Source organism: Neolamprologus multifasciatus, chromosome 16 (genome assembly GCF_963576455.1).
Source record: "Neolamprologus multifasciatus chromosome 16, fNeoMul1.2, whole genome shotgun sequence".
NCBI lineage: Eukaryota > Metazoa > Chordata > Actinopteri > Cichliformes > Cichlidae > Neolamprologus > Neolamprologus multifasciatus.
Window position 1 is genome coordinate 16,278,855 of NC_140454.1, and position 24,944 is coordinate 16,303,798.

The following is a 24,944-nucleotide window of genomic DNA, read 5'->3' on the forward strand; positions in this document are numbered from 1 at the left end:
ACAAATTCAGTTTTTATTTGTTGTGTGTTTGTGTGTGTGATTTTTTTTTTTTTCTGAATTTTTTTTTGTTGGTTTTATCTTTTTAATTTTTTTGTTTAGATGTAGTGAGTATTCTCCGTAAATAAGACGATTCGTCAGACTGTACCGAGTGGCTCTATGTGCTGCGGGGGTGGAGGGGGACGAAAAGAAAGGGGCGCTCCGGTCGGTGGTCGCAGCGCACGAGGCAGCCGGTGGTGCGCCGAAGACCGCGGGCCGAGAGTGAAAACGAATCTCGAATTCTTCGCAGAAACGGCAAGAGAAAGAGAGAGGGGAAAGGGTGGGGGACACGTTTGTCTAGACGCTGCACTGTCACAGAAACACTGTTACAGACAGAGCCGGTACAAAGACGGGGAATAGAGCGATGCCCTAAATCCATCTACAGCCTTAATACAGATGACACAGGGAAGTGGCTGCTGGAATCTAACCACACTCCAGCAAAGAAGAGAACAACAACAAAAACAGAAATAAAATAATAACAAAACACCACCTTATCTATTGTCTTTAGGCAGCGGCAAATATTGCCACTGCTCTGCCAGATATGAGCTCACCATAAATGATTTCTGAACCATTGTAGTTAATATACATATATCTATATATACTTTTTATACATAAGGAAAAGTAATATATAAACTGTGTGTGTATGCATGTCTGTTTTGTATTGTATGTATATATTATACAAGCACACAGGACCAGATACATGTCACATCCATCGCACATGGCAATCCAAAAGACGTCTGCCCAGGAGTACAAAAAAAACAACAAAAAAGAAAATAATTAAAAACAAAGTTGAATAAAACAGATCGCTAACCATTTTTAAAAATAACCCCGGGCAAAGAAAAAACAAACAAAAAAACAACACTGTCCAAACATGTCCTCCCAAAGAGGACTGTTTCTTCCCACATACACCAGGATCATCATGCATCCATGTGTGTGAGGATGTGTGTGTTTGAGGGTGTAGGTGTGTGTCTGTGTGTGTGTATACGCGTGCGTGAGCCTCATGCCTTGTCTGCGGAAGTGGATGTGAGAGGGCTTGGTGGCCCCCAGGTGATCCTACCATACTCAGGCCATGCACTACAGAAAGAACCAAAAGGGGGGCGGGGCTTGTTTTTGTTTTTTTTCAAGGAGGAGGGGTTGGCCAGGGGACGGAGGGGTCAGAGGTCAAAGGATGCAGAAAAATGGAACAATGGAGAGGGAGGCCAGATAGAGACAGGGCAAAAAGGGCGAGAGCTCAGGACTTTTCTACAGATTGTCCTCTTAGCAGGCTAGCATTGTGTATACGTGTACAGTGTACTTTTTAAATCAACAGTACAGTCGATAACATCTTCGGCTCTGCGCTTCACTTCCATGTCGAGAGGGCACGGAGAGGCATCTTTGACGGAGGATGGAGAAGAGTTCAAACAGCTTTATGTTGAGGCCGGGTTTGGGGGTACGAGAGGCAGACTGGGGATGCTAGGTTTGTGGTCAGTTAGCTGTCGAACCCGGCCTGCTTCAGCATCGTTCCGCTGCTGCCGGGGAAGAGGAGCAGGGCAGAGCTGAGCTGAGCAGAGCTCACCCCCTGGCCAGGGCAATGGAGAGGCTGAGGGCTGGGGCTGAGACCGGGGCGGGGCAGGTGCTCTGTGGGCTCAGGAGGTGGAGTTGGAAGCTGAGGCAGAGGCGGTGGTGGTGGTGGGACCTCGCTCTGTGCTGCTGCCATCTATGAACAGGAAGAGGAAGTGCTCAGTTGAACAGCTGGTTTAGAGATAAAGGTAGAAAAAGAGTTACAGAGACACAATGAGAGCGAAGGATACAGATCTGTGTATACAAACCACACTGAACAATATAAGCAGCAAATGTGAATCGATAATGCTACGCAGGTTAAACATAAGCATACATGAAAAGAAAGCAATTTTAAATTCTGGAAAAACACACAATTTAAAAACAATTAGAAACCCCATGGATTGATGGGAAAAAAACATTAAACCTTTTTTTAGCAGTTCTTTGAAGTGGAAACGTAATAATTAATAAATGTGAAGTAAGCTAAGCATAAGCATAAGCCGCTGCTGTAATAGAGCACAGTGCGAAGAATTTATAGCAAAAAAAAAAAAGCAAGGGTGTCACAATTTAAAAAAAAAAAACAACTCAATTATCTTGTTTTATTAATAATTAAAAGCCACACTCACAGCTGAAAACACCTAACATACTGCCAAACTAAGGTGGCATGTTAAGTAAAGTCAACCCTTCGGCGAAAAAAGCATGTGTTGTTGTTTGCAGTGTTTAGTGCTCGGAGACATGAGTGCAAAACAACTTCTGGCTTAAGTTAAATTGAACTTAAATTGAACTAAAGAGGCTGACCTTTAGGGGCTGAAATTGTTTTTCAAATTAGCAGTAAGCAAAGCCACAACCAGTACTTCAAAGTAATAAATATAGAGCAGCTAACCACATAAAACAAGGGTCTGACTGAGGTAGCGTGGCTCTAACCTGTGGTGGCAGATGCATTGGTTGGGGTAGAGGCGGCAGCCTGGCTGCGGGCGTGGGCAGGGATGAGTATGGAGGCCAAAGAAGGATTACTAGATAGTTCTAAAAGAAGAAGAACACACAATGCATTACCACATTATGCTGTTACAAAGTTACCTGCAGACCAACGATAACATAAAAGTGGCGTTTTAAGATGTCCTTAGATTTCCTTACGGATAAATGCTACTGTGAATACGAGATAACCGATATGTCTCAGACAAAAAAAAAAATATTTAAATGTACTTTATATTCTTCTAAAAAATATGTTAGATTGGAGTATTTAAATAAAGTAAAGTGAATTATTCAAAACAGAAAAACTTTAAACCCTCAGGGCTTCGGATCTCCCTGAATTTCTTATTTTAATATTTGTTTTTAAACCGTATTTACAATGCAAATGGGACTTTGGGAGAGGTGTTATTTTTTTAAAATGAATGGTTTCTCTTCCGAGGAACGCTTTGTGAGTGCGCCTACCCTGGGTAGTGAAGTTGAAGAGCGAGGGCTTCTCTCGCCCGTTGGGCAGTTTGATGCTGGGGTCGCGCAGCTCGTCAAAGAAGGAGTGTGCGCATGCCTCTAGGGGTGTTAGCCGGGCCGTGGGCGTGTACTCCAGCAGGCGGGAGCACAAGGCGATGGCCTCCGGAGGCGTACGTGGTCGGAACACCTGAACGTCAATTCGAATCAACAATGAGAACATCACGAGTTTCCAAAGAAAAGAGACATTTCAGTATTTTTAGCACAAACGCATATACGACACATACAACACACACACACACAAAGAGCATATGACCGGATGAAAAATGAATCTTTACTAATATCCTATGAAAGCTAATGCACTTTGTCCAATGCATTTTTTATGGTGTGCTATGGATGAATCAGTGGAAGCATATGACTGCTGTAGTAGTGAGTAGCAAATGAAATGCAGCTGCAGAGAGTGACCACAGCGAGGCACGTCAGAGGTGAACAGGAGGGCCTGATAGCCCTGCTCCCTCCTGATTGGCTAATTGCCTTTTCAAATAGAAGAGGTGTGCTTAGCTAAGAAAGCAAGACTGTCCTTTAGATTTTAAAGCCTGTTTAGTTCTAAAGATGAGTTAAAACAAGCAACGAGGCAACATCATGATGTTGGGAAGTAGGGCGGCAGTTGATGAAGTAACTGACTGAAGTAGGATAGCGCAGGTTTAACATCAGTCCACTCTAAAACATCAGGCAGATCTTATATTTGCTTTGAGCCTGTGCCAAAGCTCTGATGCTGCTGATAATGGGCCCAGACGTTGTGCTACAGGTGGTCAAGAACAAAGAGAGTGGTTGTTTTCAGCTCGATGAACCAGTGCGTCATTATCAAACTCCTCCCTGAAGCAAGTCTTTCAACTCGGAAGTCGTGATTAAATGCTTCAGTTGTTTTGAACCATCAGCTAAGTCAACTTTCATTTCAGGGTTAACTGCCACTTTAAAACGGCATGTTCTGAATCACCAGTTAGATCCGGTAACAAGTGCTTAAAATGTAGAGTTCTACCAGCGATGGTGTTGCATCCTTCTCCTTTCTTGCTCTTATAAAGTGTGATATTTTTTTCTTTGTTCAAATAATTATTGGGACTGAAAAAACTTAAAAACCAATAAAAGATATAAATTTAATATAAAATTCAGGACTGACTTATTCAAAATTGGAGAAATAAAAAAAACCCTTACTCTCAGTTAAGGATGCCAGTTGTCTGGCTGATGTGATTTGGTCAAGACTCTCACTTAACATTAAAACAAAAGCATCTTTGGCAGCATCAACACCAAGAAATCCCACAACTGCATGGCACGTTCGGGAACACTGAGTAGGATTTCAAGGCCTTCATTCCCATTCCCCCTGAGTTTGAAACAGTTGATGCAAAAAAGTACACGACGCCTCAGATTAATTGCCTGGTGTTCAATATTTGATTTGCACATCCGCACATTGCTGCTAGCTACCAGTCAGCGCATCTGCTCTGAGCATGAGTGCTGCTGATTCCATAATCTCGATCTGAGGGAGATAAGTGTGAGCTGAGTTCAGTAAATTTTCGGTAAATGTAAATTCTTTGCATCTTTTATTTTTTAGAACTCTGTGCATTTATGGCAGTAATTATTTCACATGCAGGTCTGTTAGATGAAGATGATGATGTTGGATGGTTGCGAAGCATGCAGGCAAAACAGGAATGGCAGAATGCTTTTGCGGTGGATCTTAAAGAAGTAAAAGGGCTCCTGTACCTGTTGACTCACCTTAGTCCAAGGATGTGCCTTGATCTGGGGGAATTTGAATTCAGTGTAGTTGGGGTTCATCTCACGGATCTGCTCTCGGGTTGGGGTGCCGAGAACCTGAAACACACGGGTGGAACCATTAGCCCGAGAAATATTACATCCAACTTGAAGCGGTATTTGTTTGGGAATATTGGAATACTCTTGGTTAGTACGGTCATTACCTTGATGATTTCCACCAACTGGTCCACTCCGCTGTCACCAGGGAAGATCGGCTGTCCCAGGAGCAGCTCTGCCAGTACACAGCCGGCTGACCACACATCTAAAGGACAAGGCAGGAGTCCGATTGTAAAAACAGAAGAGGAGCAATGATGACTTGCGATTCTATGCTGCTGTAAAGCTTATAAACTGCTTTGAGTGCTGAACCAGAGTAGAAAAGCACTATATAAGAACCAGTCCATTTATCATGAGTAACACACGATCTCATAATTTCCTGATGAATGTGCATGTGTCAGGCAGCGAGAGTTGTTGCTCAAGTTAGCCTACCTATGCTGGAAGTGTAGTCAGTGGCGCCAAAGATCAGCTCAGGGGCTCGATAGTAGCGAGAGCAGATGTAGGACACGTTAGGCTCTCCACGGACCAGCTGCTTAGCGCTGCACACAAAATCATAGCAAATAATCATCATCACCACCACCATCTGCATACTTCAAAAAAAGGGAAAAATGAACCTGAAGAAACACCCAGTACTGAGGATTTACATGTGTGATAAAACCTCAGTGGACTTCATATCCAATCAAACACACAGCTAAAAGGAAGATTTCTACATTTCTGCTACAAATACATTCAGCATTTATGCTAACGAATGAAAAGTAAATAAATCATCTGTTTTCAACAACGCACGCTGATCTCAGTTTGACTTTTGCACACTTTATAGAGCCTGTATAATGTGCCTGGCCAAAAACGGCTCCCACATTATTATGTTGCTGGATTTATCTTTAATGAAGGCGTTGCATTCTCCATGGCACTGTTTTGATACGTTTAAGCAACATTTATTACGACATTTTCACTCCAGAGGTGGTTCACGTTTTTCCACTAACAAATTGTACTGATGATGAAACAGTTGGTTGAAAGTCTTCTACAGCACATCCCAAAGCTTCTCAGTGGAGATAAAGTCTGGACTCTGTGCTGGTGTGAAAATGATGTCTCGTGCTCTCTCAACTACTCTTTTCACAATTTAAACCCAGTGAATCCTGACATTGTCATCTTGGAATGTGCCCGTTCCATTAAACAAGGAAAAAACCTGATTATTCGGCACATTCAGGTAGCCGCTGTCCTCATGTTTGGGCAGATAATGTTGCTGAACCTAGACCTGAGCCACTGAAGCAACCCCAGATCATAACGCTGCTTCCACAGGCTTGTAGTACAGGTACAGGTATGATGACAATGATGGTGGCTGCATCACTTTTATCTACCTCTCTTCAGGGTACAGTGTGCTCATCTCCCGGGAACAGAGTAAACCTAGGCACCACGTGACCTTAACTATGGCCTCACCTATTTTCTCAGTTCAATCCAGGCAGCCACACAGTGTGCATCAGCTTAAGGGTGAAACTCTTCAAAAGGAATAGAGTAACATTTGGGGAAACAGACTGACTAGGTATGTTTAGAGCTGGAGACTGATTTCATTCTCATGCTCATAAATATAAAGTCATATGAGAAGAGATGTAAACAGGGGTCAGTCTCGTTTGCTTAATTCCAACATGATCTGTTGTAAGAATGATGTACAGCAGTGTTACAGGGCCTTTTTCTTGGTTGTGCATAGTTACAGTGTGTGATTTGCTGAACACTGCTAAAGACTGAGGATGAACAGCAATGTTACTTAGAAGCCTTCTGAAACCTTCACACAGATCCAGAAGACCCATTCCTTTATTTCCACTGTCCATGCTAAGCCAAGCTAACTGGTTGCTGGTGCTCACTTTTTATGTTATCGGACATCACAGCAGTACCAATGTGAACATCTTTTGTAAATGCCAAGAAAAGAAAAAACTCAGATCAGTGTAAAACATGACTGTCCCTCACCTGCCAAAGTCACAGAGCTTGAGAACAGCCGTCTCTGGATCCAGTAGCAGATTCTGGGGTTTGATGTCCCGATGGCAGATACCAAACGAGTGAATGTAGGCCAGGCTCCTGAAGAGCTGGTACATATACAACTACACAGGAAAAAACACACACACACACACAGAGGTTAGACAAACAGCAAACTTCCATTACAGCACTAACATACAGAAACTCTGGGCTGTATTTCAGTTCCAGAGAATGAGTTTTACAGCAAATGTTTAGACTCCAGTTTCACACACTGTTTCTTTTAACTCCTAAACATTGTCACCCAGCTTTTGTAGAGATAAAATTAAGTATATGAAGTGTTTTTATAGACACACTTTTTAAAACTAAAGCAAGTTTTTTAAATCCAAATTCATTTCCTGTTTCAAATTTGCTGCCTCAGGTCAATCTATTCTTACAAATAAGATCAAAAAATGTTTTACTTGTTAACACAGTGAACTAGTTGTTTAATCCTAATTAATATTACAACTGCAGAGAACTTGCTCAGTGGAACAGCAGGTGTAGTAAACAGTAGGTGTGCTTTATTTTTAATTGCTTCATTGATACAGAAAAGTCCTTCAGATCGAGTTTTTTTTTGTGCCTCTGCTAATTATTCCCAATTTGTTTTGCACATCTGTCATCTCAGTAAGTCCTAAAAGGTAGCATCTCATGTGTGCACACACGATGCAAACCAACAAAGCAGTAAAGTTTCACATTGTGTAAAAGAAATCTGAAGACAGAGAGGAGTGTTTCTGAGATTTTCTATGATTTTTAGCTAAATCTAAGATCTGTACAAAACACAACGTTAAAAAGTTAGTAAAAGTCATCTACGGGCAAAAATAGATGGGATATGCAAGGACAAAAATTTTCATTTGTTAAGCTGTTTATATTTAGTGTTTAGCAGTGAAACTAAACACTAAATATGAAATATGATAAATTAGCTTTTATCAAAAACAAGCTGATAACACAGCTCAGTGAAATCTGGATCTTATGATGCTGGATGAAAACTGAGCCCCATAATCAACTAGAAGAGTTAAGCCACATTTTATACCAACACAGCTGTTTAATAAAAACATAAACATGTTTTGATTTGATAATATTCTTTCTGTAGTAAAAAAAAAAACAAAGTACTTTAAGAAATGTGAAGATAAAGGACACATAACGTGGGGTAGTGTGGTTAAAGTGGACCTACAAGCAGTGTCTCTCATATTAAAAGTATAAAAATTCTCCAAGCCCAAATTTATCACGACTGATTCACACACAAAAACCCCACACCCCATTTTACTGATATATTTACAGTCTTTATACTTTTCACCAGACTAACTCAGATTTAACTAAGTTGCTGTAACTACCAGTAAGAATTACCAGAGATATTCAATTAACTATTATGTATTTCAGAATTGTTACATGGTCATCTCATAGTACATCTGCCCATGCTCCGTTTTAACCTTCTGTTTACAAAGAGATACCAATCAGAAATAAGCAGGATTAAAGGAAGGCTTGCTAAAGCGAACTGTTTCAGTCAGTGGATAAACCATAGAGCTCCACCAATGAGGATTGTTTTGAAAGCTACTATAGTAGACTCCAAGAATAAAAAATATGAGATTGGAAACATGTCTGTCAAGTTCACTTTAAACTGTGTTTTTCAGCCTTGTTAAACAGACAGAGCTTTTACCTTCACATAAACCATAGGCAGAGTCTGTTTGGCTCGGCTGTAGTGTCTGGCCACTCTGTAGACAGTCTCAGGCACATAATCCAGAACCAAATTCAGATACACTTCATCTTTCTGTCGGTGAGAAGCAACAATGGAAAAGAAAAAATCATGGTTACACTGACAGAAATCATGTAAACTGTATAGAAAAGACACTTGTAATCTAAACATGTTAAGAAAAACAACACAATCTTGGAAAATGCATGAATTTAACTCAAAACTTGTGATCTAAATATGCACCCCCCCATCCTATTACCCGGTCTCTCTCCTCTTAGCCGTGATGCATCTTTTCCTAAGAAAGAAGCCGTATTTATGCTGATGTAATTGATGCTTTCTTGCAGCCTAACTGGGAATCCATTGTATCTCTCCCTGCGGGCAGGAAGCACACAACCGTGCGTCATAACGGCCGTTGCCCCGACAGTGGCCGCAGACAGTGATATCATTTCCTCGTTTCCTGGTTGGACGAGACCAGTGTTGGAGGGCGGGGTTGTGTACATTGAACTCTGGAGCGCACTGACCATGAAAGGATGCTGTATCTGGGGGGTTCTCCACCCAATTATTCTAAGACTTCCCATTTCCTTTAAATATGGCCAGAATGAGCCCAAAGTAAGCCATTACAGTTTCTTGAGGAACTCAAGCTTGAGGCTATAAATCATATAAGGCTAAAATGCAAGAGTTGAGAAATACTTTAAAAATTCAGGAGGCAGGTTACTCACAAACGCATACGTGACGCATTGACAACTAGCCTGCTCAGGCTCTGATTGCATGCTAGGAGGAACAGCAGAGGCCTCTGCATAAAACACTATGCCCATGTTAAGGGTGATGTGAATAAATCAGCACTGAGTGATCAGTGGTGTTTTTTGGAAAATGTCCATCATCAGAAGAAGGGTCTTCTTCTAAGCATTTAATGCTAACAATAAAACCAGTAACAGAATACCAGTAGTAGTAACAATGTAACAAACTGAGCACTTTTCTAGAGGACAAAACTGGAATTTATATATTTTTCATGCATTCTCTACAAAATATTAGCACAACCACAGTCCTGCTGTCTCTCTTAATACTTTGACTTCCCTCCCAATTGCATAAATCATTCACTTAATCACAAATTGTGGTCTTATGAAAAATGCCCAAACCACTGGACAGAACAAATTTGATCTAATATTGCTCAAACTAGAGCAAGCTGAGCTTTAGTGGAGGGGACTTTTCTCACCAGGGTATTGGTACACATTTGATGCTCTAGTAAGTATTCATAGCACCAAAATGGTGAGGCGGGACTAACCCAAAATAAACTACACAGGCCATGTTGTAGTGAAGAAACATGGCATGCAACACTGCGGGCCACTGATGTGTTTTAAATACAGCTGAGGTATATGAAGCAGAGCGAGAAGCTAAACCTGGCCATCGCTTTATTGATGGTGTTGCTTTTCTTTCAAGGGATTTGCTGATGCAGTCTTTAATCTTTGCAACACAACCGGCTCGCCTCCAAAATATAAGTTGTGTGCGTTCACTGTTTATCACCAGCAGAAGGCTCCTTCACTCGTTTCAAACATAAATGTAAGATAAAGTGTAAATGGACTTCACATGGGTGTGCCTTCTGTGTAGGCGCATGTAATACTGTGATAAACTGCATTTTTGATAACAGCGGCCCATCACCCACACTGTAACTGCATCTGCAAAGTTATATATCTCATGTGTTCCCTCATCATGACATCTTTGAGAGGATCAGTGGGCGGTGAGCGCATACTGCTACATGTAATCATGTAGCACTGACTGGTATTGAACAGTATCTGCACAGACACCCATGAGACATCCCTCTTTGAGTAAAAAAATAAATAAATAAATCTGAGCTTTTAAATTACACTTTAATTAAATTATTCCTTGCTTTCTTCTCTCCCTCCTATCTAGTCTGGGACTGAGTGTCTGGATTCCTTTTGCCTCCTCTCCCCCATCTGTTAGCAACGCTGCCCAACATGCATCTTAGGCTGGCTCCCTGCAGGTCTGCAAAGCAAAATGAGTGAGCTGGGCCTGTGAAGAGCCTCCAGACAGACTGTGCGGTACACTTCTGTCAGCTCAGTATCCTGCTTTGTCCTGACAACTCTCTCCTGTTCACACTCAGATGACTGGACACATACACAGACAGCGAGCGAAGTACAGGGCCTTGACTCCTGGAAGACAGATGGACAGGCATGCACAGGGTTTCCGATACTGGTGAGTATAGTTTCATTTTACAAACTGATCCATCACCGGCATCGCGTTCACTCCTTAGCATGCAATCTCTGCGTGCCTTTCTCTTCTACCAATCATAGCACACAGCCATCCCTCGTTCACCAGCAAAACTCCCATTGATAAGAATTGTGACGTCTGGAGAGCCCATTACACCTCCTACTGGTGCCACTAAAGCTATATTTAGCCTAGCAACAGCGATGACTCACTTCCTGCCTCACTACAAAGCCACTTCCTTGGCTTGTTCCCGGAGGTTAACCAGGCAGGATCCGATTGACTCCTTGTTCACTCCCAGCTAAGCAACCCAGCCTCTAATTTGGTGAGAAAAACTGGCTACGCTATCTGTCAGTAAGCTTAGCAGTCTTCAGTATGTAATGCACAGTTTGCATGTCAATCTTCACAAGCAAAGCTTTTATTAGCATGTGTGTTTGCGCTTCTGTGTTGACATTATGAAGCATATTTAAATGCATATTACGGGAGGAAATTACACAACTGTGAGCGCAAATGAGTCTGTGTAATCAAGGAAGGCAGACAGCGGCACAGACGGAGCTCGAGCAAGATGTGAGGGACGTTAACTGTGTCCTTATTTTGGCCCACGCTAATGAAGACTGCAACATGGCACTACGAATCTAAGAATAAGTCTTTAATATGTGCAGGAGCAATGCCAGATATGTCAGCCACAGCCATAAACTCTCACCTGTCTCTCACTGGTCCTGGGAAACCCAGTGGCAGCTCTACCAGATTCATTATCTAGATGCAATGCTATTCAACCACAGTGTCTCTATTAAAATCCGGAATCACTGATTTAATAGCTCAAAACCCCCAGAAAGAAGCAGAAAGCTACACTGGTATGTTATCCACATTATGTGTTATCCACATATTATGTTATCCACAGCCGGATCAACCAGTCAGGAGGACCGGAGGCAGAAGAGGTGCCCCTGGGCCTATTTGTTTTGTATGTTTACACAACCATCTTCAGCTAAACTCATAAATAGCCACACAGGCTCATTGTCAACCCATCAGTTCATAAGTTCACTGCACATCATTTAAAAATATGCACCATCCAAGCGCAACATAATCTAACATAATAAAGAACTAAAAACTTGATGTAGATTTATTTCTGATACAGAAAATACAAATTTTTTTAGTTTGTCTTTTCTAAAAATCAGTTTTAAGTCCTTTAAAGGCACCAGCAACAAATGCCACAAAAAACCAGTGCAGTTCCCTTTTCCTTTCCAGCTAATTCACCAAGCACGCAAGGTTGTTGAGTCATTCACGTCACTTAAATCTGTTTGTGACGTGCACGTCTTTCTGCTTATCAGACAGCATCTGAAAGCGTCTGCTTCATATCTGAAGTAACTCGTTGCAGTATTAATGGAGAGGCACGCACTAGACTGTGGTTTCTCTGGTCGCCAGTTTCTGAGCCCACAAAAAAAGAAAAAGGAAAGACTGATGTGAGGAATGCCCTCAACAAGAATCACAATAACAATAACAAGAAGAAGAATGTATGCCTCCAACAACTAGTCAGGGTTACATTCTTAATCACCCAGACGGATTATAAATGTGGAGAAGAAATAGTGGACACCAAATATTAGGGCCTCCAATTCAGCATCATTCAGTATAACAGATTAACAAAACTCAGTGGGAGCAATAAATATGATTTGGGTTTTTGACAAAACAATAACAGGGGGTGAAATTTAGTTTTAGGCTTTGTGTGTGCTGGAGTCGTTCCTCTGAGTTTATTATATATCTGCAACATCACAGAGCAGCAGGATTCATCCATCAGCGTCACTTACGCACGTGGCACAACAATAGCTTTATTAATTACGTACAATACATTTTCCCCAACATGGAAACGTTTTTCCGACATGAATCAAAATCTAATAGGATGTGACACAGCGCACTTTGATTTGCTCACTTTGTAAGCTGCAGTATAAAAAAAGATGTGTTAACTAAAGTCTAAAGTGGGTACAGATAAGTTCCATGTTAACAAAACTCATCATCGTTACACATCCCTCCTGAATCCAGTCTGAATCACATAATGATGTCAGTTTTAAGACACTGTTGAAGTCAGGAAATTTACAATGCCCACGTTAGAAAAGTGCATCTGTTGCACATCATTAAATTAACTGGACATGATCAAAGTGATTTCCAACACTAATGTATGACATTAACCAAAATCACAGCTCTATCATTAAGTTACCATTTCTTTACACCATTGTAATGTACAAGTCTATTCTTATGTTTAATTGGGGGCATAATTGGGGGCTCGTCCTACACTTTTTAGAGTTACACCTTTTCAACTGCTTATTAATTCAAATATCTAATCAGTCAATCATATGGCACCAACTCAATCTGAGCATCAGAACGGGGAGAAAACTGATTAAGTGTCTTTGAATGTGGCGTTGTTGTTGGTGCCAGACAGGCTGAGTTTTTCAGAAACTGCTGATCTACTGGGATATTCCCGCACAGCCATCTCTAGGGTTTATAGAAAATGGTCTGGAAAAAAAAAAGAGAGAATATTCTGTGAGCGGAAGTTCTCTGGGCAAAAATATCCTGATCCTCGCCAGAGGAGAATGGCCAGACTTCTTCGAGTTCATAGGAAGGCAACAGTAACTCAAATAAAACAAGCAGAAGAGCGTCTCTGAATGCACAACACATTAAATCTGGAAGGAAATGGGCTACAGCAGCAAAAGAGCACGCTGGGAGCTGCTCGTGTCAGCTGAGAACAGGAAACTAAAGCTACAGTTGACAAAGGCTCAACAAAACTGGACAACAGAAGATTGGGGAAAAAATACCGGATGGTCTAAGATTCCTCACTTTCTGTTGACAGATCTCAGTGGATTCTTCTGTGGATCCATCCTGCTTGCTATCAGTGGTTTTGGCTTGATGATGGTGTAAAGATGAGGGGGGTGTTTTCTTGGCACACTTTGGGCCCCTTAGTACCAGCTGAGCATTGTTAAAACACCACAGCATGTCAACATGGACAAAACTCAGTGAGGAATGTTTCAAGTGGCTTATTTATTCTAAGACACAGAGAATTAGGGTAGTTCTGAAGACCAAAGGTGGTCCTAGTGCTAGATGTGCCAGTGGAAGTTGCAAGTGAGAGTGCAAGTTAATTTTAATGCAGATTCGTCACCTATGAACAATTAATTAGCTGGTTTTTGAACTCTGCCTCTCATATTTCTAACCACCGTTCAGTCAGTAACCTGAAAATGAACTGAACTTTGTCTTCAAGTCTGTTACAACAGAAAAAACCTGTAGTGTCAATCTGCTGCCAAGAATGTTATCTTAAATTTTTTCATGTTACTGAAAGCAATCAGTGTGTAAATATATGTGATTTTAAGAAGAAATGCAGCAGAGGGCAGCTACATGTCAGCAGAGTACGTTCCATGCACCCTCTGAGCGATTTCATAGTTAAAAGTCAAGCGACTATTTGCTTCCCTGCCTACGCTGTTTGGACCGGTGGCCTTCTGTTTAAACACAGCATTATACAAGTGGTTAAAGGGTAAAAGCAAAAGCACACTGTGTGCATCAGGCACGCCACATGCCAGCACTTACATAAGACTACCTGTGCACACGCTGACAGCTACTGTAGCAACAGTCCCTGCATGTCTCACAGCTGCACCCAACATGAACCCTCATTTCAGGACACCAGTGGCACCTACACACCTGACCTCTTCTCATGTCATCTCTTTGTCTATGTCTTTTTTCTTCCCGTACTTATTTTAAACCCATCTGCCATCAATCCATCAACAAGCCTGAAACTTTCCATCCCTTTCACATTGCCTTTTGGCTACTTCACTACCTCTCAGCAGCTCTATGGGTGGTAAAATCCCATACCAAAAACATGGTGCCGGTCTCCATAATTAGACATGGTGAGGAGAGGACAAAGAGAAGGGGGGTGGGGTGGGGTGACTTATACAAGAAAGTGATGTAAAGGTGGATGCAATGGTACAGTCACATGAAACTTGTGCAATATAAAAAAAAAAAGTTGGCAGCGTGTAAGGTGATTTGTGTAACATGTCGCCTCGGGCGTTGTGTCAGTATACCAAGAATTAGAGGTGATTCCCAGAGGTCAGTGGGTGTGTGGCGAGAGCCTGGGACAGGCTTGGAGCTTGCACGGCACGGAAGGGAGAGCTCGAGTGGATCTATAATTAGCCGATGCCCTCTGACCATCTCACCGTCTACTCCCCTTCAAACCTTAACAGCTTTCCTTGGTGTCGCTAGGTGAGCAACAGGAAAGCATTCCTAACTGCAGTGTCATGGGTATAGTCCCGACAGCATGTGAGCCAAGTCCACGTGGTTCTATATTTGACACACAGACCTTTGCCCGTTGTAAGCTAGCTGAATGACATAGCACAGCCGTGTAGTCTCCAGGGGACCTCTGATGTTCAGCGAAGACCGACAGCAGGGCACAGAGAGGGACTTTCCAGTCAAGATATGTACTATTGTATTTATTACAGCTAAGCTGGCCAGGAGAAAACATTAAAAAAATACAAAAACAAAACAGAAAAACAACAGATTCCAAAATACAACAAAATGACCTGTGAATGGGACTCAGTGAAATAAATGATGCTATAAGTCCAGTCCCTCTAAACACACAACAAGTTGATTGAGCTAGAAAATGCTCAACTGCTTCTGAAAGTACAGCGTCCACAGAGCACATTTAGTATAAATATATATATATATATATATATATATATATATACTCTGTAGAAGAGGCTGGTGTTATGCTACTGCAATCAGAGTCAATAAATTGAATTTTAGATCTTCTTTTATTTTGTTTAGAAGACCCCAAGATACCTTAAAAAGGCCCATAAAAGAGGAATCTATAAATTACCACCTTATTTAAGAAAACCAAAGCAAGGACTTCTTTATGCCTTACTTCACTCGTCCTTGAATACGCTTCCTCAGCCACGAGCAGCGATACTTTTGCAAGGATGGAAAAAATAGATTATGCTGAACAGTCAATTTAAACAGATGGTTGTTAATATTTTTTCCTGTATATTTGTGCAGAATTAAATATGCGTCCTCCCACGATCAGATGAAGAATTAGAAGAAGCACACCGAGCCGACTCACCTTGTCTCCACTGGAATAGAAGAAGTAGCGCAGGCGGACTATGTTGCAGTGGTCCAGTTTCCTCATGATCTGCAGCTCACGATTCTGAACAAAAGAAGGAAAAAAAAACAAAACAGAAAAAGCGTGAGAGATACTTCATGTTTATGCTTCAGACAGCTTTCATAACACAGTTGGTCTCAAGAGGGTCAGAAGATCATGAAAGCTTTCCACTGAACCTTTAGCACACTGTGCAGAGTTCCTTTTGAGCTTTTTTTAACCAACTAGATGTCAGAAGCGTTACGTGTCAGCCTCAGTGGGTTCAACAGCAGGCCAAACGTTTAACATAAACCATCAACCTTATATTGCTTCTGACTGTCTTATGACAGAAAACGCATTCCGTTAGTCAACTGGTTTCACAATAACATCACTGTGACAGGTCAGTGTGTTACCAAGACAAACACTTCCACAGGGAGGGGAAGAAAGCAAACAAACAAAAAAAAAAAGGTTGCATGCCATCCATTCCCATTTAAAGCACCAGCACCTACAGAAAATGGCCCCAAAAAAAGAGTTGTCCAAAAAAAAAAAAGATGTTCAGTAGTGTTCGAGTAAAGCTCTGGGCCCTGTAGTCAGACAATCCAGAGGCCGAGAAAAAATGTCAGACCACTCCATCTGTATTCATATACAGTGTTTCCATACATAAAAAGGTTAGGCGTATGGATTTTCTCAAGGTTGGGCAGGAATTCAAGCATTACAAAAAGCTTTAACAGCTCCATTATAGTCCACATTTGCTCCCATTCTCCATTTTCCTTCCTCCTCTTTTCCACAGCGCTCGGTGTTGACTAAAGTGATTGTGTAACATTGTGTGGCCCCAGTGTCGAGAAAGAAATGGAGGGTAGCAAGGATATAGAGAACTAACACAGAGATCAGAGAAGAAAGCTGAGTACCTGCAATTTGAATGGGGCGTGCACCCCGCTGAGTACATTTTAATATTTTCAATTAGAAACTTATTAGAGCAGCATATTCTATAGCTGTGATGTGAGTTTTCAGTGAAGCTGTCCACTTGTAGATGTACAAAAGAACTGCCACCCACATTCACTTTTTTTTGTATTTGATAAAGGCTAGCAGCTTCTGGGAAAAATATGATTACATTCAGAAACCAAGCGCTGTGACTTTGGTGACATAAAGATGGCAAATATAGCCACAATGACATCAGTATGCAGCATGCTTTTAATGAAAAAAATCAGATGTACATTGCCACTCAAAGAAACTCAGCAGCTTCCTGTCTAATTCCCCTGTAACCAGACTGGTTACAGAGTTAATTCACAGACAAAGTTATTAAGGAAGCACGGAATTGCATGACTGTCCAGCTGACTAACAAGCTACCAGACCAAGTGTCAACCACTCAAAATCAGAGACTCGGCTGTGGGTTTCTGGATGAAAAAGGATGTAAAGCCACTTGCAAGATGTGCAGTTAGGTGGCTGACCACAGAGCTGCTGATAACCCCATACACTGTCTGAACTTGTCTAAAGACAGGTTTCAGGATTGGCTTAGAAGCCCCGCACGCAAATCATCTTTGTGTTGTTTAAATTGGATGCACATGTGATGTCAAAAGAAACTACTTTGTGAGCTTTGGACTTTAAACAGAGAGTGATCAATTGAAACTACGAAGTTAAGAGACTGTTGTGCTTTTAAGCAACTTATCGATCCACAAATTGTCTAGTATCATTGTGAGTAAAAACACACATTATGTAGGAATACACAACTACTTACTGAAGGTTCTTCTCTTTGCTCTTCTGTAATAAAGAGGCTTAACATCACTATTTAGTATATAAAACAGCAGCTAGAGATTTAATCTTCCTCTTTGACTAATCTAATGATTAACTGAAATTTATAGTATTATTTAACAGTGGCTTTGATAACTGTTTAACTCCTTAAGTCCAAGTCAAGACGATCATTACAAAAGCCTTTAAAAGCCTCCAGACTGGCATCATCTGGTTTTGCAGCTCAGTGTAAGATAGCAGAATGGGTAAGTTTGTTCATTATATGTAACAACACACAAAAATTCCTCAAACCAAAAGATTTTAAGCTCATAGTTTTGCCTGTAAATCAGTGGTTTTCTTAAAAAGAAATATGGATAAACGTGGTTGACAAAACACTGCGTGGTTTGAACTGTCTGTCTGAAGCTTTGACTCATGAAAAGTCCCTTACGTGGGTCGGGATGATGCTTGCAGCTGTCCTTGTCTTTATAAGGCTTTAAACCCATGTTAGCAGGGTTAGGTCCTCTCCACCTAAACAACAGCAGCACAATAGAGCATCTGGTAGCTCAATAGCCTCCTGTAGACAGCCCCCCAGTCTAATTCACTTAAACTGATGCAAATCATCCCCACAGTCTTCCCCCTGCTTTTTTACCCTTTACGCAGCCAGGACAACCACACACACACACACAACCCCCCACATCACCGAGTGACATCACTGCACACGGGGTCAAAGACCGGCCGCAGGCAACGCCCTCGTCTTTTTTGTGCTGGAGTGTCCGAGGGTGTGTCTCTGTGTGAGAGACAGAGAGAGAGACAGTAGCATATGGAGGAGGAGTGGAAAGGCTGTCGAGTAAAGCCCAACCCAGCTCCAGTTATACTGCAGTCCATCCTGCTGACCTATCATCCCCCAGAGTGTGAGCGGCACAGACAGCAGAGACCGAAAGGAAAGAGAGAAAAATGACTTGATTTGAAGCGGCTGCAAGGACTACACCTGAGCGCCTCGCGCAGCTAATGCTGCCAAAACCAAACCACATCCCAAAAAGATTAAGAACGCCAAAGCCACAGAACAATACAACCGTCGCAAACACGAGCCCTGTCCTACTCTAGTTATTCCCATCTCCCATGAGTCAACCAGCTCCTTGGTTTGGTCGTTTTAAATGGCTTCCTACAGCACCAATGTAGATTTTGGATTGTGTTTGGGAATTATACGGAGCTGTCATTGTGGGAGAACATAAGTTGATTATAAATACTGTAATGTACTTGTACAATCAAACAAATGAAAAAATGATCCATCTGACGTGGTTTAAATATAAATAATGAGAAGAAATGTTGTTTATGTATAAGTCAAATGCAATTAAAATAGACCTGTGGTCCCTCTCAAGCCCACTCAAACTGTAAATCATCCAAAATAAAAGAACAAAGGGGTTTCTCTAAGTGTATTACTCAAAACTGTCAAACAGACACTTGTGAATTTTAAAAAAACCTACGGGGTTAAATTGATCAGGTTTCAGCTACAGAGTATTTACAGGATTTGTTATTTTTCTTTATTCGTTAATAATATTTACAAGTATCTGCCATCAGGCATGCTCTCTGTCTGTGTGACAGCGAGGTCTAATGTGAGCATCCATTTTCCGATAGGCTGATATGTGATCCCTCAGTTGGGAAGGGAGAAGGACCCATCCCATAATGGACAACAAGAACACTGTGAGCCCACCAAAGCTGGCTCACAGTTAAACCAGAAGCCTCTTCACATGATTACCCTGTTCGACTTGACTTGAATTGGTTGTGTGTGTGTGTGTGTGTGTGTGCCAGTGAGAGAAAATAAAACGTTCACACATGTTGACTGGCATGGTTTACTCAACCCACGCTCACTTCACAGATGAGCACTAAATCAGACAGGAAAAAAGCAGAAGTGTGGACAAAAGGCTTTTAAAGTGGGGGAGAAGAAAATAGAACGCAGGTGTTTGTGTGTGTGTGTGTGTGTGAGAGAGAGAGAGTGTGTGTGAGTGTGCGCGCGCTGCATGCTTGACAGTCATGTGAAGAGTCTTAGCCCTCATTTGCTTCATTTTTCCTAACAAGCTGTTCATGAGGAGGACGTGCAGATGAAGCAGCGAGAAAGACGAGGCGGAAAGAGCGGCAGCCAGCTGAGGCAGAGGGTCTTCTCTAAAGAGGAAACTGAACAATCAAACCAGCATGAGCTTCACCGAGCTGTTTAAAAGAGGAGGCGGCCTGCTAGCACGTCATGCTAACCACAGGCTAACAGGAAGAGCAGGATGACTTCACCGGGGCCGGCACGCAGAGCCACAAAAAGGCAGTGTGAGCGTCCGCAACGAGCGCCGCGAATTTGGTGGCAGATGTCCGACCCCCTACACCATTAAGTGACATCATTCATCTTGTCTGGCTTCACAGAGCAAAGGACTAGCACATCCTGAGGAGAAAAAAAAACTGTGCTGAATCTCCAACAGGGTTTTGAGTTGGCCAAGCATTTAGCTGAACCAGTTGGGTGAAAACGCTACAGGCAAATAGATTTGACTGAATTTTGTGATCAGTTCTCACAGTTATGGGTAAAAGGAAAAAGAGCAGTGGGATGGGAGTCTACAAGACAACAGTGAGCGTTCTTCTCCTGGGAATAACATAAAGTGATGAGCGAGAAGGGAATAGCTCTGCCTTCCAAGCTTAAATCAAATATTAACAGACTTAATTCCCATTAGACATACTACTCATTTATTTATTTCTAACAGGGCATGTATGTAGTATGACACATAACCTACCCATTTATCATTGTCAATACAGTTTTAGTTCATTTTTTCCTCTTTTCTTCATGCCAGCATTTCATTTTGTATTTTCAGTTTTACTTTAAATGCATGTAAATGTGAACTGCTTCTCCTGGTTTGCAGCCATTGTTTACTGGAACCATTGTCTGACGACATAGCCACTGCTATTTTTAGTAACAAATGTGCTTCCCCCCCCCCCCCCCCCCTTTCCCTAGTCAAATGTCTACAATTAAAGCATCTCTTGTCACACAGTGAAATAAAAGCTTATTGGTAGAACGTACACAGACTTTACAGCATCACAAGGTCAGAGATGTAAGGTATAAATTGTTTTTTGCAGTAATTTTACAGTTGAAATGTATCTCCTTTAATCATCGCAAAAACTTCTTATTTTTGCCTGTGAGGTTAGAAATTAAGTCCATTCAGAGCTGCAAAGTAATTGCTGTGCTTAGGCTGGAATAGCCCACTCAAACCAACCCCAACTCAGCTGGTAGTTGTTACTGTATTGAGTGTCTGTGTGCATGACAAATATATAGTCTCACACGACAATAGTGCACTCGTTTTTTTAAGGTGTGACTTTCAGTTGTGGTTGGAATGGCAGTAACTCTAGAGGTCGGCTGGTGAGCCCCTGGTAACCTTCAGTTGCCGGGAAAAATGTGTATTCCCTACCTGGCTGACAAGTTGTTGGAGGTTGCTGGCTGTCGCTAGGGGTTGTCGATTGCGAAGACAGCGCTGCACCAAAAAACAAAACAAAACAAAAAAATCCTCCTTGTGTGGCTAGCAGGCAGCCATGGTCACCCTTAGTTTGCATTGACACAAACACAAAGTTCAAGTTTAAGCCTAACATGTAAATTATACTCCTGCGTCAGATCTACATTGTAACGTACGCAATAACCGGAATCCTATTTTAACTCTACGCCAGACAGGAACCTCCCGAGAAATGTACACGCTGGGTTGACGACCACAACCACTCGAGTGGTGTGAAAGGTTGCAGTGTGGAGATAAAAGGAGTTACTATGTAAGTTAAGACGTAAATTTCCTGCAGAAGTCTAAATTAAGCTTTACTGCTGACATGTTTCATAAAGGTGTAGCTTCTACTTTCAAGGCTAAGTGACTTTGTTTCCATTTGTATTGTACTTTTCACAGTTTCACCACCAGTCTGTGCGCAGTGGCACTGTTTGTGGACACGTTTGCATCTCTCTTGCAAACTACAAGCTGTCTTATTGTAACCAAGACAATTCCAAGGAGGTAGCAACCACTCACCAGCATTTCCCGTAGCTTACAGTGGTTTCAGTTAATCAAAAAAAAAAGGCTGGAAATAGAGAGCATATTTCTCCTATATTGGCTTACCTTCACTGGCTCCCTGCTAAATCCAGAACTGAATTCAAAACCCTGCTCCTCACATACAAGGTCTTAAATAATTAGGCCATATCTTATTTTAATGACCTTATAGTACCATATCACCCTATTAGAGCACGTTGCTCTCGCACTATATTTAAAAGTAGAATGTGAGCCTTCAGTTTTCAGGCCCCTCTTCTGTGGAACCAGCTTCCAGTTTGGATTCAGGAGACAGACACTATCTCTACTTTTAAGATTAGGTTTAAAACTTTCCATTTTGCTAAAGCATATAGTTAGGGCTGGACCAGGTGAACTTGATTCTTCCTTTAGTTATGCTGCAATAGGTGTAGACTGCTGGGGGATTCCCATGAAGCATTGAGTAGTTCTTCTTCAGTCACCTTTCTCACTCACTATGTGTTAACAGACCTCTCTGCACTGAATCATACTTATTATTAATCTCTGGCTCTCTTCCACAACATGTCTTTTATCCTGTTTTCCTTCTCTCACCCCAACCGATCACGGCAGATGGCCGCTCCTCCCTGAGCCTGGTTCTGCTGGAGGTTTCTTCCTTTTAAAAGAGAGTTTTTCCTTCCCACTGCCACTGTCAAAGTGCTTGCTCATAGGGGGTCATATAATTGTTGAGTTTTTCTCTGTATGTATTATTGTAGGGTCTACCTTACAAAATAAAGCGCCTTGAGGCCACTGTTGTTGTGATTTGGCGCTATATAAATAAAATGGAATTGAATTGAAGTTTGCATTTCAAGAACCAAGTTCCAGTTAAGAACCACTACTAAACTGTCCAGTACACCATAATCACACACCTGCCAGCTTAATAACTTCCTTTAGCAATGATCGCATGTTGAGTACCTGAGTCTAACACAAGCTATTTTTATATTTTGTTGCTATACTAGCTGCTGAAAACAAGAATGGGCCTCCTTTTTTCAGAAAACTGATCAACAATCAATGAGAGAATCGATAAAGAATAAGCCCTTTAAGCAGACTCAATAATAGTATTGGTATCACTAAATCCAATAACATCCCTAATTAGACTGCACTGGCTTCAGTGGTGAGGAAGAGAACCAGTGTAGGTGACCTGGGTAAAAATGTGGAGTCCAGCTAAGTTAACAGATATCAACATGGGCGATCGTGGCTCAAGAGTTGGGAGTTCGCCTTGTAATCGGAAGGTTGCCGGTTCGAGCCCCGGCTCGGACAGTCTCGGTCGTTGTGTCCTTGGGCAAGACACTTCACCTACCGCCTACTGGTGTTGGCCAGAAGGGCCGATGGCGCGATATGGCAGCCTCGCTTCTGTCAGTCTGCCCCAGGGCAGCTGTGGCTACAACTGTGGCTTGCCTCCACCAGTGTGTGAATGTGAGAGTGAATGGGTGGATGACTGGACGTGTAAAGCGCTTTGGGGTCCCTAGGCGGGACTAGTAAAAGCGCTATACAAATACAGGCCATTTACCATTTACCATTTATCTGGTGAAAGTGAAACAAACACGAGTTGACTGATGGTATCCTGGTAATGTATATTTTAATAAATAAAACTTTGATCCCAGTGTTAGAGTTTATGGCTGCTTTTTAAGTGAAGCATCCCAGAAATAGGTTAAGAAGCGCTGGTTTGAATTTAAACCATTTAACAAACATTATGCATATGTGTAAAATAGCCAACTGCAAGATTAACACTTTGAGCTGTTACTCAGTTTAACCCCAGCCTGATCACACACTTAAAATACTGTGGAAGCTCATTTTTTTAAAGCCTTTAAACTTGATGAAACTCTAAACAGCTCTTCTGCAAGTGTTGCTTTCTGAGGTCTAGTGGCAGGGACAATGAGTTTGTTTATATGAACATGAGTTTTTGAAGTATCCCATTTTGTCTTTGCCACATAAACATCATATCCTGATTTCTGAAACAAGGACAAACCCTTAACCAGTCCGAGAGACCCAAATATGCTATCCTAACCACTCAAAAATAATCCCAGCTAATGTTGCTTATATACATCTTATTATCAAGTTTGTGTGTTTCATGTAAACATCCTATCCGCATGATCCTCGGGACACTTATTTCCACCCATATACACTCAGCGGAGGCCATGAACCAGTGGAGCAAAGACAATGTTGCCCAAATGAAGGAACAACAAGCCATCAGTCAAATCTATTCAAAGCACAGGAGGAGATTTCCAGCAGAGCTCTACTTGGAAAGAAACATGACGTTTGCAAGCTGACGGAGACTGAGTATTTATGTGTTTGAGTTTGTCGGTGTGAGAAAAGACCTCCGCTCCACTACTACACAAACACGCACATTCTCTGCAAGAAGAAGAAAAGACACGCTTTAAAGCAGGAATGTGTTGAATGACAAACTTTCCCGCTCTTCTTTTGTTTTCTTTTGTTTCGCAGCTTCTCTGATCTCCCCGTTCGTGTGAAAGATCACTCCATTTATGTCTCTTTCACGGTTACCCCGTAACATTCATTAATGCCACACATCTCGACTCTAATAGCATGGATTTTTTGTTTTAAAAGAAAAGAAAGAAAAGGGAAAAAAGGGTGATTTGGAGGGTAAACATTGAGTTTGCGTTTATATGCACACTCGTCAATTATGCCTGCAGCTGTTCAAGTTTTACCTTAAACCTCTTGTCTTGCAGGACCTTCTTGATGGCCACCAGCTCTCCAGAGTCGCAGAGTTTAGCTTGGTAGACGACGCCAAAAGAGCCATTGCCAATGACCTTGGTGTCCGTGTAGCTGACTTCCTGTGGCCGGTCGGGGCCTTGGCCTGGGGTGGCCACAACTGTCGTTACCTTGCTGCCATCTTTGTCCCCTGCAGATAGAGACAAAGACACAAGCAACACACAAGTGTTCAGATCCGAGTAGATTAGAGGAAAACATTGATTTTCCCATTCATTATATTCTTTCCTAATCATTTTTAAAGGTGGGTCACACTGTGAGAACTTGTTCTCTGACACCGTTTCTGAATTTTGCTGCAGGCTGTCTTTGGTCATCAAAGCGTCAAATTGGTCCTCGATTCACAAGTCATACAACGCAGGCTAGGACCGTGTATTACTGATGAACATTTGAACCGTGTTACTGTCACGCCTATCAGCTTTAGCCTCAGACAGACAAAAAAAGCACAAGTGGAAAGAGCTGTAAAATTGAGGAAACTCTACATTAGCTGGCAGTAAAAAGGATGACTGGGCAGGTCTGAACTTAACCGAGACTTCAGAGGAGGAGCCTAAACAAGTCAAAAATA

General features: G+C 41.9%; 1 protein-coding gene across 5 annotated transcripts in view; it reads right to left on the bottom strand.

The window, feature by feature from the left end:
• Positions 1–5: 5 nt before the first annotated feature.
• Positions 6–24,944, bottom strand: part of gsk3ba (glycogen synthase kinase 3 beta, genome duplicate a) — a 33,258-nt gene continuing 8,319 nt past the window's right edge. The window contains exons 3-12 of one of the 5 annotated variants that reach the window (XM_085134981.1): positions 24,322–24,515; positions 15,858–15,941; positions 8,516–8,626; positions 6,820–6,950; positions 5,290–5,396; positions 4,968–5,065; positions 4,756–4,863; positions 3,004–3,190; positions 2,497–2,595; positions 6–1,732 (exon numbers count right to left, since the gene is read on the bottom strand). In XM_085134981.1, the coding sequence (XP_084991107.1) occupies positions 1,662–1,732; positions 2,497–2,595; positions 3,004–3,190; positions 4,756–4,863; positions 4,968–5,065; positions 5,290–5,396; positions 6,820–6,950; positions 8,516–8,626; positions 15,858–15,941; positions 24,322–24,515 (1,190 nt within the window). In that variant the 3' untranslated portion in view covers positions 6–1,661. Of the gene's footprint in view, positions 1,768–2,496; positions 2,596–3,003; positions 3,191–4,755; positions 4,864–4,967; positions 5,066–5,289; positions 5,397–6,819; positions 6,951–8,515; positions 8,627–15,857; positions 15,942–24,321; positions 24,516–24,944 lie in introns of all 5 variants that reach the window. The other 4 variants (XM_085134983.1, XM_085134984.1, XM_085134985.1 and 1 more) reach the window with 4 other exon arrangements.